The sequence below is a fragment of the Coturnix japonica genome, chromosome 5 (assembly GCF_054131305.1).
Source record: "Coturnix japonica strain WE chromosome 5, WE-NBRP24, whole genome shotgun sequence".
In the NCBI taxonomy this organism is placed as follows: Eukaryota; Metazoa; Chordata; class Aves; order Galliformes; family Phasianidae; genus Coturnix; species Coturnix japonica.
The window spans coordinates 26,870,058-26,886,741 of NC_140667.1; the positions used below are offsets into that span (position 1 = coordinate 26,870,058).

General features: G+C 37.6%; 1 protein-coding gene across 18 annotated transcripts in view; it reads right to left on the minus strand.

Annotated features, from left to right (window-relative positions):
• Window positions 1–16,684, minus strand: part of PCNX1 (pecanex 1) — a 75,484-nt gene that overhangs the window by 40,968 nt on the left and 17,832 nt on the right. For 4 of the 18 annotated variants that reach the window (XM_015864684.3, XM_015864688.3, XM_015864687.3 and 1 more), the window contains exons 6-7: window positions 13,750–15,450; window positions 2,630–2,762 (exon numbers count right to left, since the gene is read on the minus strand). In XM_015864684.3, the coding sequence (XP_015720170.1) occupies window positions 2,630–2,762; window positions 13,750–15,450 (1,834 nt within the window). Of the gene's footprint in view, window positions 1–2,629; window positions 2,763–13,749; window positions 15,451–16,684 lie in introns of those variants that run through there. The other 14 variants (XM_015864692.3, XM_015864689.3, XM_085550339.1 and 11 more) reach the window with 10 other exon arrangements.

Genomic DNA, 16,684 nt, shown 5'->3' on the forward strand with positions numbered 1-16,684 from the left:
GTCGCTGTCTCACTTAAGCATTATCAGCAACACCAAAACAATGCTGTCTTCCCATTTAATATTAGCTAGGTATCAAAAGGTATATACAAGTTGTCCTTTCTGTGGCTATCTACATCTGCCACAGCAAAAATAAAGCAAAATATTGGCAACAGCAGATTGCATCAATATTCAAGAAACTGTTATTCTCTAATTAATAAAACTACTCTTAAAATTTTGCTTGAGACAGTCACATTCACTTATCAGACACACATGCACACACCACTAGCTACATAGGACACAAATTCATACATATGTTTGAAGCAGTTAAACACTGCCTGTGTTTAGGCAGGATAAAAGCAGAGTAAGTTGTCTTGGTTTTTTTGTTTCTTTCCTGCTTCTTTTTTTGTTGTTATTTCCTGGTTACTTAAGTAAACAAAAAGAAAGTACACTCTCATCTAATTATCTTTAAAGCTGCAAAATTAACTAGATCAGGTTTTATTCGAGTGTCTACCACTGCCAAACATGAAGGCATTATAGACCTATCTATCCTCTACTTAACATTCCACAAAAGGAACAAATAGATATAACAGCCTCTGTGGGGCCATCTCCATGACATCTGATTTGACATCATAGTTAGGAGATCAGGTGATTAATTTTTTTTTTTCCTGTTAAGAACAAAGAAAAATAACATCAGAGTCACTAAAAATGAGTAAATCTAACATTGTTACGAGTTTAAGTATGAAGTCATGCTGATGGGCAGTATTAGGAACTGGACATAAGCAACTCACCATGAGTATACATGGGCATATGCATTGTTGCTGTGATTTTGGTGGTATCCAGCCAAGTAATTATGTTCTTTTTATTTCTTCCATTAACACAACAGTCACACAAAAATTAGGTTAGCCATATAAAAGAAAGTCAGACTACTAATCTAGAAATTAAGCTTTAACAGTAATAAATACAAATTTTCAGATACACTCCATAGTTTGCAGTTCAAACAGAACTTACTTCAAACAGATAAGTAAGCACTTGGGTGTTTAGTCGGCCTAAGGCAATTTAGCTCCAATCCAAAGGACAGTCATTCAGCTGCAAAAGCTTCACTGTGCAAAGTGCTCCTTACCTCTCTCAGGTAAGGAGCTCTAATTGCTCCACACAACTTTTTACTAACCAATACATAAAACTGCATCACCCATGAGAAAAAAAAACAACATACAAACAGAGGAAGAAATGGAACGTAAGAGTAGAACAGCAGCGACCTAAGAGGAAGTTTAAATATCTCCCGCTAAAAAGTAATTCACTATGTTTTGTTCAGCAAGACTAGAAATGTAACAAATATATCTGAAATCATACAACAAACTTCTGCCGTACACTGAACTATCTAGTTCAATTTGCAATGCAAGAAGTCAAGCCTCTATTTGTTAGATTTCAGGCACTGTTCTAGCCATTCTCTTTCCTGAGGAAAACCTAAAAATTCAGTAAATTCAGCTCCTGTCTGTTTCAATTGCACCATAAAGACACCAAGATTTCTCCCCATCCTCTATTTCCATCTATTTTCTTTTTATCTGCTCACCTTCTACAGTATTTTACAGTGAAAAAAACATACAAATATTCCTAGAACATAGAAGTAGACTGCTCCTAGTGGTACAAGTTAGTTCAGGCTGTATAGTATAGTATGTATAGTAGTGTTTTAAGAATGTGAAGGAATAATGGCTTTATATGCTGTATACTTATGTTAACTGGAAGAATTACTTCTATGGGTATATCTCCTTACACTATAGGCAATGTTCTTCTTGCCAGATTCTCCAATACTTGAGGCAAAAAGCAAGTTCAAAATCATCTTGAGATCATCACCATTTCTACTGTTTGAGGTTACAGGCTGAGCAAGGAGTTGCTATATGTAACATACTGCTGGGTTCAGCACTGTTATTAAATGGGCTAGTGACAGGTTCCCAAGATGTACATATACACTACACCATTGCTGAGGCATGCAGTGCCACACAGTTAACTTTCATATGGAGCAACACCGTGTGTTTGGTAACAAAGGCACTGTTATTACTTTATTGTCACTCTTTTCCTGAAAAGAGTTACAGGATGTTCACACAATCGTTTACCTTTATTTTAGATTTGGATCCTTTGCACGTACTACTTAATACTTCAAAATGTCCCAGCTAGTTTGTTTGCTTTGTTGTTGTTTTTGTTTGTATTTAAGTGCCTCCCTCTCATTAACTACTATATGAAAAGTGATTATGAAGATACTAGACCCTGGGGTTTACTCTCGTAAAGGAAAAAGAAAAGTAAAATTAAGTCAGGCAAATAATATTTTCTAGGGTCTTTTTTCTTGCTTTAAAATTCCTGAAGTTTTTGACAAAAAAATAAACAAAAAAACATGGAGTCTGTTAGCATTAGTTCACTGTGTTATTTATCTAAAATTAACTGTAACATGTTAGAGACTGGCTAACCTGATAATTTTGAAAATAGTGCCACATATACATGCACAATTCAACAAGCCCACAGTGACATGCAGTGACAGCTCAAGGAGGTTATGGCGGGGAAGGAAGTAAAAAATGCCTTTCTGGCAACACTGGTGGGTGTGAGGAGAAGTGGTCTGCTGCATGCATGCTAAATATGGTGGAACATTTAGATACCCTACCTGAGGGGTGATCCGATGAGCAATGTAGGAGGGGTAGGGTTACTCCCTGCATTGTGCCGGCGTCGTACTGCCTGACGCCTAAATGTGCTGCGTTCACGTCGAAATGTGACAGTCTCCTCGCTGGCTTGTGCTGCTGCATCAAGACAGACTTTAGGTCAAAGAAGAACCCATCCTATTTTACGTACAAAGTAACTTAAGACTCCTTTCTTCCCCCTGACCCTCCCCAAATTAAAGAATTCCACTTGCAACGAGAAAAGTGGCTCATGCGCTGACTGTTCAAATAAATTGCTACAAGACAGGAGAACTATTAGTAAAGATCCACGGATGGAAAGCAGAAGGGAGCTGGGGAGGTCATAGAAGGGCTGCATGTTTGTGTGAGGCTCTATTAAGCACAGCTAGCTCCATTTTTTCCCCAAACTGAAACAACCAAGAATCAAAAGTATCAGATATTCCACCTCTTACATTTACACAGGGTGGAAGGGAAGAAAGCCTAGTCTCAGTTTCCCCCATTTAATAGATAATAATAAGAGAACCCCCAAGGACAGCCTAGTAAGTCTGTCACTCATCCCTCACTACAAAATTCCTAATTCCATCACTTCTGCCAAACAAGCAGAGCTGAGTTTTACTTTATCGCATCCCTTTAGGGGACACTTTCATAATTCAGTGTTGTTTTTATTCCTTTTTTGCCTCATAAGCACAAAGAAATGCATGTTGTCCTCTTTATAGGAGTTACACTACACTTGGAAAAGCAGGAGAAGCAGGCACATAAGAATAAGGTTCTGCTTTTTCAACTTCTCTCTCCACCCACACCTCCCCTCCAAAAGAATCTGGTCCACCTACAAAGCAGCACTGTAAAAACAAACAAACAAACAGTTTATAAGTATGCAAGAGAGTCAGGGGGTTATTCCTCTGGTTTTGGCTTTTGCAAATTCTCCCTCCACTAAACCCATTTGTGCTCCTTAAGTTTCAGTCTAAGTTTCTGACTTCACAGCATGCCTACAATCACAGTATCCCTCCGGAGCCAAAGATGACCCTTAGCCTAACCAATTCAAATGAGGAGCACTAGAGAGCTCTGATAGGTCACAAAGAAAATCATCTTACACAGGCAAGTGGAAGGAAAAAAAAAACTTCCCACAAAAATCAACACAAAGAGAAACATAAAATCTTGAAGGGGGAAAAAAAAATAAAATATATACTTTATATATTTATATATGTATGTATTATAGCCTGGTAGACAAGAAGCCTGTTACAGGACTGAGAAAATCAAGGATTATGTCAAGCAAAAACAAAGGAAAACACTGCTGGAGCAAGATTTATTACTGAGCGGCAGCAGAAAGACAGCAGGCAGAGCAGCCCACATTCTCTTAAGCCCTTCAAATTAAAGCATCCCTGTCATTAAGTTTTCCAGAGTTACTAGAAAAGAATGTAGCACTGGTCTACAGAGAGCAGCAACCTACTACTGCTATGCATTACTGCCACAGCTCCAACAGTACAGAAAGCATGTAAAATGAGTTTACTTACAAACCATACAGTATGAAGTGAATATTGTACATGAAACTTCAACTTGTTTTAAGAAATTACTTTAAGATCAATCTTAAAGTTACAAGCATTTTATTGCCAAAATGTTGAGAAAATCCTTAATTCAATTATTTCCTATATTTTCAAGAAAACCATGTGGTGAAAGTGAGCAACCCCACACCTGCACAATCAGTCCTTCACTGTAAGCATGAATAGGTGATAACCGCTTTTAAGTATATTTCAGCAAGGACTCAGTTAAAGTATAAATCATTAACCTTTATGCTTTATTTTAATACACAGTTTAATTTCTTCCATTACTTTCTGGCTCTTACATTTAAGTACTGGACAAGTCAAACACCGGACAAGACAGCAGGAATTCTGACCTTTCTTTCTGATGGATTAAGTTGAAGCACAAGAGGTCAAAAATCAGGCACCGATTTCAGACACCAGTGTGTAAATCTCAGCTTTTCCAGTGCACACATCGCATACACAACTCATACATCCACTCAAAATATAGTTCTACTGACTTCAGATGTGAAAGCAACACCACACATTTCTACTAACCAGGCCACAGTTAAGCGACACAGAATAAAGAACAGCAACTGATCTTAACTGATATGTAAACACCTTAGCTGCCATTAAGATAGCAACGGCCTCTATTTACATTTTAATTATCACTCGCAGTTAATTAGCAAAAGCATTCAACTGCAATTGTTCAAGGCAGCACACTTAACACTTCTGGTTTTATTTTGATCTCCTTTCCTCAGTAAACACATCACCTGCAGCAATTCGAACCTAGCTTATAGAAACACTAGAGGTCCTTCCTACGCAGCTCAGATCTACCAGTGAAGCAAGTTTACTTCCTGAACAGAGGCAATCTCTTGGGGGCAGGGAGAAACGAGGGAAGAAAAGAATTAAATATAAATGAAAGATTTAAAACCAAACACAGCCCCGCAAAAACAAAAAACATCCACAATCTAAACTTCTATCTGCTTTGAGCTGTAGTTTAAACATGCACAGGCAAATAACTCTGACATTCACTAGCTTTTCTATCATTTCATTAAGCTTTAAGATAAGTAGGTTTTGGTGTAGCTTTCTACATAATCTGCCAAGGGATTTTGGATTTATTTTAGAAGTCCTGGTCAGTACACATATGCTCCTCCTGAATGTAGCTTGTGCCATTCCAGATCACTAAGTCTATTACTTGCTTTGAAAAGATGGCAGAGCTTCTCAGCCAAGGAGCTGTTGCGAGTCTCCGAACATTACACAACACCTCAAGTTACATGCTGAAACCATGACTTAAAAATTGCAAAAAAGTCAGTTATGCAGAAAGGATTCTTGTTTGTTTGAAGTGTATAGAACCAAGCTAAGTTAACCAAGCAGTTTGCAGGTAGCAGGATTAATCTCCTCCAATAGCCACTAGCATGCTATAAGACCTATTTTAACCAGGGGGAAATCAGCTATGTTTTAATATAAGCAAGCTTCCTGTATATTTACAAAGTAATATGTTTTGATGCTTATATAAAAAACTAAACAAAATATCTCAGTAGGACAATGGTTTTTCTAAACACATCTCTAGTCTACAACTCACACTTCCAGTGCTGTGGCTTACAGTCACTTACCCCAGATTCCAAGAAAATAAGATTCAATATATACATAGATGTAGAAAATTCAGATCCAGCAGAGAGAGATAACAGACTCTGTGTCTTCAGTTTTGTATGCGGTTGTTTGTGGTTTTGTTTTTTAATCAGTTATGACAAGCCTTCTACTTTATAAAATGTTTGTTTCTCAAGCTTTTATTTTCCTGCTTTTTCTAATCTTTTTGTTGGAACACCACATTTCACTAAAGACAAGACACTTACACTTAAATTTCTTCATCATGGCACCATGCACATTTGAGCATCTAACACTAACCACTCTCAAGATCAGGAAACAGAAACAAACCAGATCTGAAGTTCAAAGTACACATTAGAAATGTAAGCCTGCTTCCCAGAGATGCACAAAATAAGAGGGGAAAGTCTACAGACAACTCCATAACAAATTAAACTCTTCTAAACTTACTCCCAAATAAGATCTCTCTAATTTCAAAGAGAAAAATGTTTTGACTTGTTAGCAACTGTGTATCTGCACACAGATTCATCAAAACTACTATTTTCCTTTCATTCTTTCATTTCCATGCTTATTGGAGGAAGGCCAAACCATCATTTATTAAGTCATAAGGACATTGCTTCATGATTATGCATTTGGAATGATACTTTTCCAATAAAAAGCTCAAATGTATTCTAAAGAAAACTCTACAATGGCAGCTTACAATGGTGTCACACTTGGAATACCAGAGCACAGCCTGGATTATCCTCTGAGGGCTGTGACTTCCTGGAATTTCTCTTTTTACTGCACATAAAACAGTTTGCATGGAAATTTTTAATTCCTCACTTTGAAAAAGTAAAGGCAAGTCCTTATGCCTGCTTTTCACTTCAACGTACAATACAATTAGCTTTCACAAAAGATTAATGTTTTCTCTTACTGAAGAACATTTATGAATACAAACCAAAAAAGACATTTATATCATCCTGTGTTTATCTATCACAACTTCTAAACTAAGCTTTAAGACTGAAAATCATGAAGCACGAGACTGGAAAGAAGAAAAATAAATTAGAATTTTCAAGCTTTACTACATTAACAAGGTCTACTTCGTTTTGGATAAGCTAAAATACTAAAGAGGAATTCTGACATACAGACAATTTCTTTCCATGTAAGAAGATTCCCGGGAAGACATGACACAGACGTGAGTTAGAGATAAAGGACTGATATGGAAAACCATAGAATTCAACAGTCTGTGACAGTCAGCAGCAATAATAGCTTGGTATCCCACACAACAGTTCATTACTTTATGTTTTTTTTACACAGCTGTGACTCCTGTAAAGTTTATTCTCATGTTCCTTATCACTATTTTAAAAACCTAAGAAGAAGGAAGGAATTAGTTCGGTCCATACCTCCAATATACAATTATTAGTCACTGTGAATTACACACCATTATTAGACCAAAAATTCCAAGTATCTGAGAATTACTTGAGATGGAAAGGGACCCATTAAAGGCCATCTAGCTCAACTCCCCTGCAATGAACAGGGATTCATACAGCAAGATCGGGGTGCTCAGAGCCCCTCCAGCCTGACCTTGAGTGTGTTCATGGACAGGGCAGTGCTTCACCACCATTATCATAAAAAACAACTTCTTTATATCCAACTTGAATCTCTTACAGTTTGAAAACATTTTTCCTTGCCCTATTTGCAACAGATCCCTTTCCTCTTTATAGATTCCCTTAGACACTGAAAGCATTTCTTCAATCTTTCAGTTGAAAAAGCAATGCATTAGCTTATAGTACTATAAACAAAAAGTGGAAAATTACAAGATAAACCTAATGCCAATTTCTGAGGGATGCTATAAGTGGGCAGCAAAGGAGAAACTTAAAGCAGAGGAATATCTCGTATTAAGCTTTGCTGAAAAACAGGGCAGAGAAAAACAAAAAACAACAGTATGCTTTTCGGAAAGCAAAGATAGTCACAAAAAGAATAAAAACAAAACACAACACCACAACAAACCAAACCAAACCAGGAAAATCCAAAAGTAAAGCCCAAGACTTCAGAGTTGTGATTGAAATGTATGAAAAAAGGTTTGAAATGAGAAGAATATAGTTACGTCAAAGGAGTCACAATAATCTGGAAAGACAAACCCTGCCGAGCAGGGAACAACCATGACAATGAAGCCATCTGGTTTGAATTCTGAACCAAATGTTTTTTTTAAACCAGCCATATAGACAAATTTCCACTGTAATACTAAAGATTGAATTCAGAGTCTCAGCTCATCCACTTCACTGCTCTTCTCACTTGTGTTATTCCACTATTAAAAACTGCAGGCATTACACAACCTCCTTGACTGTACTGTTGTGATAGATTAGGGATAGAAGACCTAAAGCAATCTACTAATCTGATTCTCTGCCTCTATACAGAAGAGGGGGATATAACCCTATAATTGGGTATTATTAATAAGTAGTAGTACACTCACATAGTAGACAATGTTCATATCCTACATTACTCTTAATGAAACCTTTTATTCTTCAAATTTGTATTTATACATCTTTAGGAATAGATACTTAAAGGCTTTAGAAGACATAGCCTCTTCAGTACAAGTGGCATTCAATATTACACCAGTTACAGAAGATCATGCTTGCTCTCAATGGGCTATTATTAACTATAATATTGAGTTACATCGCATCGCTGCATTTGGCAAAAGCATGTAGCACTTCCATTACAGTACAGAGAGCTCTCAGAACTGTTTTTGGCCATCTGTGTAACAATAAATCCAGATATATCTACAAAAAGTGGCCTACTAACTTAACTGTAGACAGAGTTTGATTTACATTAAGTACCAGAAGTTCCCATGTGATTTCTGCTGGAGATGAACATTCAGGAAATTCATCAGCACACACCAGTTGTCAACAAGATCCAGCAATTCTTTCCAAATCAAGTAAAAAAATATTATTGTGAGAAGTAGCTGCGCAAACACCACCAACCAATGACATTTAAGAAACCTCAGTCCCACAGCAATGCAAAGCATTTTGGAGGAACCACTGCTACTGCTCTGGGAGGCTAGAAAGAATTTAACTAGAGTCCTATTTTCTGAGTGAAGCAAACAAAAAAGCCACTTTGTTTATTTATTAATTTTACTTTTAGTATACGCTATAATGCTGAAAAAATGTATTTTTCCAACAAGTATCATGGATTTCACTCAGGCATCCCCACATAACCTTACACGAAATACTTAATATTTTGGGCATAATGCACTAAAGGTGTATGTTTCCATCAGGTTAGCAGGAAGACCTTTACACTAGCAGTAATGAGGACTTTTGGCAACTGTACACATCCCTGGGTCTCAGCAGCCACTGCTACGAGTCAGACAAAACTTGTGGGTTTTTTGTTGTTGTTCTTGCCTTCATCCCTCTGGATGAATGAAATACCAGGAAAGCTCACTGATATTGTGGTCATAAGCCTTCTAACAGAAGTCCTTGTGTTATCCATAAATACCAAAGATCGGACAAAACAAGTAGGACAAAGTTCCACACAAGATACCCAAAAATAGCTCTTTGCTGCAGTAGTTATTGATGAGCTTTTTTGTAGATGCAAGATTTATTCTACATGCCACTACACTGGCAAGTTCCAGAAATACAAACTGCAGAGCTGTGTTCCAGCCACGTGTATCGCTCCCCATGCTGTTCTCATCTTTAAGTGCTGAACAGGTCTATCTCAGGCCTACTCAGATGACACAGCAGCCAAAATTCAGAGGTACCCCTGTAAAACCCGCTCTTTACTTTCTTGCACACGGAATCTATGACAGTAGAAAATTACACTGATAGTTGACATACAAAAGCAAAACAAAAACCGACAAGACTGAAGAACAATTTCTTGCTTTTAACAGAGAACCCTATATGCAGAAGAGCCCTTTCTACTGGCAAACCTGCTTATTTTGATTCAGTTGTAGAAGGGCCCTGCAGAACACAGGAATAAGAAAGCCTGTGTGCATGCAAGCTTTCTTATTCATGAAACACAGTGCACATTTTGCAGTCTATCATTCCTAAACTTTTCAGAGTTTGATGTTTTTTCCCCATGCAAAACTATTTGGCTGAACATTTGGAGCACGGATTCATTTTCAGATAACAGAACCAGCCTTAATTGCCTTAACTCTACAGTGACGCAACTCATCAGAAGCACGAACAGCTCTGTCACACGAGGAATAGCAATCACTTCAGATTCCTGGAACTTTGCACAACATAAGCACAGTAGGTAAAAAAAGTGATACACAAAGCATCTATGTACAAACACACACAGACTTGAGAAGCTGAACAGGTTTCCATATGCCACATGAAATGCAAGCTTCTAATCCAAGCTCACAAAAACCTATTTTGTCTGTTTACAGTGATGTATTATAGGCCAGAAAACAACACGGTGAGCTGTTACTTCATAACAATACGCAATGTACAGAAAGAAAAGTGTTATTACACACTATTTTATTTACAAAAGCTTTAAGTACTTAAAACAAGTAAATAAGTGAAATTGTTAAATTATAGAAAGATGTAAAAGAGCAGCACCTTTAAGGGTGCATCTTCTACAGTTAATAAAGGCTACAAGAGAGCACTTGACTTTTCAGGTCAGCACAAGTTTTACAAAACACCACTCTGCCACATACAGAATTAAGTTGGTTCTTTAAGACTTGACAAAGAGCAATCCTAAAATAGCACATATTTGACAGGGCACAGGAGACTATCAAGGTGGTATTTCCAAAGAATATCACCAGACATTACTCTAAACATTTCAACATCTACACATCTTACATCTTCATCTAACCATTAACCAAACACTAAGTAGCTTCAAGAGTAGCTGAACAAAGAAAGCGATGGTAGTATGACATCTTCCATTTAATTTTTGTTATGCATGCACCACATTGAACATAATTAAGTACAAAATTTCCAAACTCTGTTTGTCTGCATTTTGATGAACTGCAGTTTTTACTCAAATTCACAAGTAATCATCTTATAAGAAATGAGTCACTCACCACTTCCTGGCATAATAAGATTAAAATCAAACTAACTTCTATCTGTTGAAGAAACACAAGTAAAAGTTTGTAAAGCATCCTGCTTAGTAAGAGAATACTAAAGGCCATCATCAGTAACACACGTTTTTGCAGTTTATATAAGCAAGAACGTACATCTCAGTTACTTCCCTGAAGACCTGAATACAGAGTCACTAATCACCATTTCACTTAAGGTCTATCTGAAAATAAGGAACTTAAAACTGCTGACTGGAAAAGGGTATCAATCTTTCTGTTACAGGCACACACAGGAGAACCAATTGATTTTCAGGAATCTATCATAAGCTACCCACAAAAACTCCAAAATATTTATATACAATGATATATACAATTATATACAATTTCAGCAGGAAATGACACCAGAGAACTTCCAGGCCAGACCCAATCAGCATCCTCTGATCTTAGCAAACGCGAACCAGGCTTATTCCACAATTCATGTAAATAAAATAACATCTTAGTTTTCTCAGATAGTTTCTATGTGTACACATACACAATGCTTATTTACATCACTCATTTTTAAAAACAGTCCCAAAAGATGAAGAAAACTCAATAGTGGGAAATACTGACTATAAAGTAACCTTGATTCTAAAAATTTACAACGTTTTCTGATAAGTAGTAATCATAGTAAAGTCTTGTTTTCTTCTTTGATCTTAAGATACTGCCATCACAGAACTCAAAAGTTCTCTATGTGGAGAAAAAAAACAAACCCAAAAAACTAACAAAAAAAAAAGGTTTCCATACAAACCCGCAGAACCAAAGGACAATAGGAAGGAATTATTCAAATAGCCCAGGAGCAGGTAAATTTAAAGTCACTGCTGTCTTGATGGTAGACGTGACTGCTTAAATACTAAGTGATGCAAAATAAATGCTGTAGTTCTGCTTTCAGAAAAGAACACATACAAAACTCTGCCCCCTCCAGTAACTAACAAACAAACAAGCACATTCATTTCTTCTAAAGGAAAAGTTTCCCGGGATGGGCAAGATAGGGTACGTGTTACTAAGAATTTGATGTCATCATCAGTCTAGAGAGCCTGAACCCAGATCACTTCTCAAAAACAGCCCGTAAGTTCACAGGTAATAGTTGGGTGCTCTCCATTTACTAAAAATACCACCAACTTCATAACCATTATCTCAACAAAGTTCAAAGAGGAATCTGAATATACTGATGTAAATGACAGCAAGACTTCCCTGCTTAGGCTGCTCCATACATTTTGTATCTCTAAGATTGAAGTCAGACATGTTCAGTTTGCTCTTCCCTGCTATTTCACTCATTAAAAGACCGATCAAAATATTTGGCAATATATGCCAATCAATGCTGTGCTGATTCTTTCATCTTTTACTGATGACTGAATGAAGTTTCCTACATTCTATAAAATAAGGTACATGAATCCTCAGCATGTCAGTAAAGAACCTGAACAGTTTTAAAATGTAATAAATCAAAATGAAACTGTGTGCTGATGAGAGCATACATTCAGGACCACAAATACATAAAGCAGGCCTTTTATTAGACAAATGACTAAGTGCTATCACTTTAATAAAGTGTAATATGAAAATGCATTAAGTGTTTAACCTGGACTTAGCACCAAACTAGTAAATGGAACTTCCCATTAAATACTACCACAAAACTCTCTGACTAGGAATAACAAAGTACTCACACATAAAGTGTCATTAAGTTTCCACTCTACCTTTTATTATTATTATTTTTAATGAAAGCATCTAAATAGCTGTGAGCTAACTGTAAACCAGTCCAATTTGATCAGTAGTCACAAATGTGTTTTTCCATAAAGTAATTCCATTGAGTAGAGTTTGCTCTTAAGCCAGTGTTAAGAGAAGAACCATTCATTGGTCATATTTCACCTCCCAGTGACTTGAGTCTCTTTTAAAATGCAAGAGTCACCATGCTTTTACTATCCTTGCTATTCAGACTGTCTGCTACAATTTCTTACAAATATTGCTGTCTTTACGTAAAGACAACTTATGAAACATTTGAGACCTTAGTTAACAAGATCCAGGTGTTTTGGTAGGTATTTCCCCCTCAACAAGCAAATGTCAGAGAACGAGGTAGTTAGTAAACCTATAATACCCTGCAAAAATAGTTTAAATCCACTTATCTTCCACAATACTAAGAGCCCTTCAGTTAAGGCAGTCAATCCAGCTGAATAAAAAAGGAAGACTGAAACACTAAGACAAGTGGTAAACAAAAACTAGCAAGAGCTCCAGAAAATGAAAAAATGCCCTCGTTAATCTATATTAATATGCACGTAACCTCAGTCTTGCATTACACCAAACAAAGCAATAGTTACAGAAAGAGGAAACTACACTCCTCTCTCTAGCACAGGAAGGTAAGCACGTTCTCACAATGAGGACAAAACAAAGAATCCATAAGTAAACAACACTGCACAGCCAACTTGAACAATGGTAAAGCTAAGCAAAAACAAATCTCTAGAAGAAGTCAGTTTAGTAGTCAGATCATCATGAGAAAGCACAGTCGAAGATAGCATTGCAAGGACTTTTTAACATCACACTTACTGAGTTCATTCACCTGATTGAGTTCATTTAAGAGGCAACAGTCACTTCAATCAATCCAGTGTTACGTTCTTTTTTTAACCTGCACAATCTTTTAACCACAAACAGCCCCAATTCTATTGTTAACTCTTAAAATAGTACACAAATTGAAGATTTCAACTAATACAACAGTAGGTCTGATTTGATCACACTGTAAGACACAGCCCGAGCTTAACAAAGACTGCCAGTAACAAATCAGTAGACACGGCTACCTAAGTATTTCATAACATCTGTATGAATTCAGCTTTCATTTTTGCAGATCTTCCATGAGAGGATGATTGAAATGCTTTGAAAGTGTTTCACTGGGCAAGAACATATACAGGAAGACACTTAAGTATACCTCAATTCATTAACAGAGTGTGGCAAGGATACTTCTGGCAGGTCATTTACTTACCTCCACTTGCTGATTCTTGCTCTTCCCCTTCAGGAAACGTAGCCTGGCTTGGTAAGCTATTCCTAGAACGAGTGACTGACTCTAAATGTGAAGCCCTTCCCAGCAGAGATAGCTCATCTAGCACCTCTCCCTCTTTGGCTTCCAAATCAGATTTTGAAGTGGTTAACTGTTTTATGTTACCTGGTGTCATTAAACTATTTGGATCATTTAAGCAAGCTACAGTACCACTGTCCAGGCTTAGTACTCTGGCACGATTCTTGGCACTGTTTGTGCTAGAAGTCCGACGTGTAGATCGTTTTTTGCTAATTCCTTCAGAGCTCACGTGGGCTTTATGAATATTTTCAGAGTCTGTGCCCCCACGATCTTTAGAAACATATTTGGTCTTTAGAGCACTGTACTTTCCATCAGGAGACTGGCATGAATGGGATGTGGTGCTGGAAGAGCTATCACTGCTGAACTGATGAGCTGACTGCATACTTGACGTCCTGCTTAAGTCACTTTGATCACTGGAGTCCTCATCGTGACAAAACACAGCACTGTGGGGTTTAGTACCAGATACACTTCGGAAGGAAACATATTCCCTGTGCCGACTTGAATCAAAACTACTAGCCCGCTTTTTTCCTGTCCGTCTCCGGCTGGACTTGTGGGTAGAGGCTGTTCGATGTATTAAACTAGAAGATTTGGGTCGAACATCTCCTTCTTTTTGTTTTCCACTAGTTTCTTTAGAAGCTCTTGAGTCTACTAACAAAACTAGTTTCTCACTCTGCTCATCTCTTTGTTCAGCAGCCTTCCCAGGTGGCCTGTCAGCTTGTGTAGTCAGTTCATTGGCATGTGGGTTCTTATTGGCCTCTTCTGAAGCAGAGGCACTAAGACCCTTCTGACCAAGCATCTCATTGGATGCATTAGAACCCTTTACCTCTTGAACACCACTAATAGAGCTCACTTCCACAGCAGTCCTTTCACTACTAGTCCTTTTGTCAGTAGTAGAACTACTGTCATCCTCTGAGTCAACACCACAGTCTTTTTTCTTACCATCCTTTTTCTCTTCTCTGGGAGACTCCTCCTCGTGCTCTGACAGCACGCTTTCTATATGCGTAGAGCTAGTATGTTCACTTTTATAGCTACTGATGGTACTGTTAGTGTCACGATCAGTCCCACTGCAGTAGCTTTCTGTTGAACCGCTGCTTCTAGTACTCAGGCTTCTCAGACTGTCCACACTTTTGTCTGCTTTCAGGGATTTGCTCTTCCCACTCTTAGCCAGTGGTTGAGGGCTGCTGCTTTTCAGAATGTCATCCAGCTGAAAAACTCCTGAAATGCAAGAGTTCTCAGCCAAGGACTCTCTGGATGCAGAAGGGGGCTTAGAAGCTTCTAACTCACTGACAGTATCTAGTCCTCGTCTTTGTTGATAAAGAGGGAAGTCATTCAGCGAAGCATCTGGAAAAGCAACAGCAGAGCTAGAAGTCCTTGGTACACCTCGCGGTCTGTGATCCTTTCTATAGGAGTGAGAATGCAGAGTTATAAGTGAAGCTACTTCTGTGTCACACGCACTAGCTTTAGACTGGTCCACAAGCTGATTGTTCGAGAGGCACACTTTATCACTGTTGTCTCGTGGCAAATCTTGTCCAGAGGATAGTGAAGGCTGGATGGAGACAAACGAATCATTCGACACCAGACGAAAAAGCTTCCGATCAGTTGCCAAATCTGTTGAAGCACATATTTATATGAATATTTTACAATAATATTTACAATTTTTGGTTTGTTTTTCAAATGCTTTTTAAAAACACATAAAATAATCAACATCCAGGCAAATCTGACAGCTGTTATGTTTAAAAAAAACAAAACTGTAAGCAGCAGTAGATAATAAAGGACAAGAATTACAACTAGCCCACAACCTCTTCTCTTTCTCAATGTGTCTCAAGGTTTATACATATTCTCCCAGGTCTGTTTGCTGTCCCACCTCCTGCAGGCAGTAAACTGTTTCACAAAGTCTTTGCTGATTAAAGAAAATACATCCCCTCAACTCTAAAGGTGACAAAACACACACACAAAAAATACATACCACACCTAACAAATACCTCACAAACTCACAGGTTTTATCAAAATCAGAGCAGAACTCTTTAGGAAGTTACTGAGATTAATTCAGCCAATGATGAATTGCAGTTTTATAAAGAGAATAAGTATCGCCTGCTCTTTCAAAACCGATATCCTATTTCTAACATTGGCTCTGTGAAAGCAAGTCACAAGGATCTGCTATCAGCTCTTGTTCAGGATCACTGTTTCCATTATCCATCACAAGCTTTCTCCTGTACAAGGGTCCACCTGGAGGTAACACTGAGAGTCAGGCTATTTTCCTTTGCATTTTATCAAATAAAAAAAAATAAATTCAGAGATCAATTTGGTTACTACAATCATTAATGTTTTTGTAATGTTTATAAGGCGTAACTTAGAAGATTTAGCAAACAGTTCCATTACAAAGCGGAAGGAAGATGCCTATTACAATAGCCCTGTCACCTGTGATGCTGTATCTTAGGTATGCTTTCTGCACTGAACGGCACAGTCATCATTGAATACATCTGAAGAATCTAACAGGCAAATTAGATCTGCCAAAATGAACTACACTAGTTTTTGAGTTAACTTCCTGTTAATCATCAGGCACTTGAAAAATCAGGAAACAAAAGATTTCCCTATGGTGCTATGATCTATTTCATTTTAGTTCGAAAAGTCTTCTTTTTTCCTGGCAACAAAGCTAAATGAAAAATGAAGCCTGAAACAACACTGGACAAATGAAAAACGTAAGCTAGCATCTTCCTTATAGATCAGGAAAAAGCAACTACAGGAACTGTGTAAGATCAAGCACTGGAAGCTGTCCTTAGCATAGAATAACCTCTCTGTGCAGGCCTGTTTACTTTACAGAATAGCACACCTATTTAGAAAA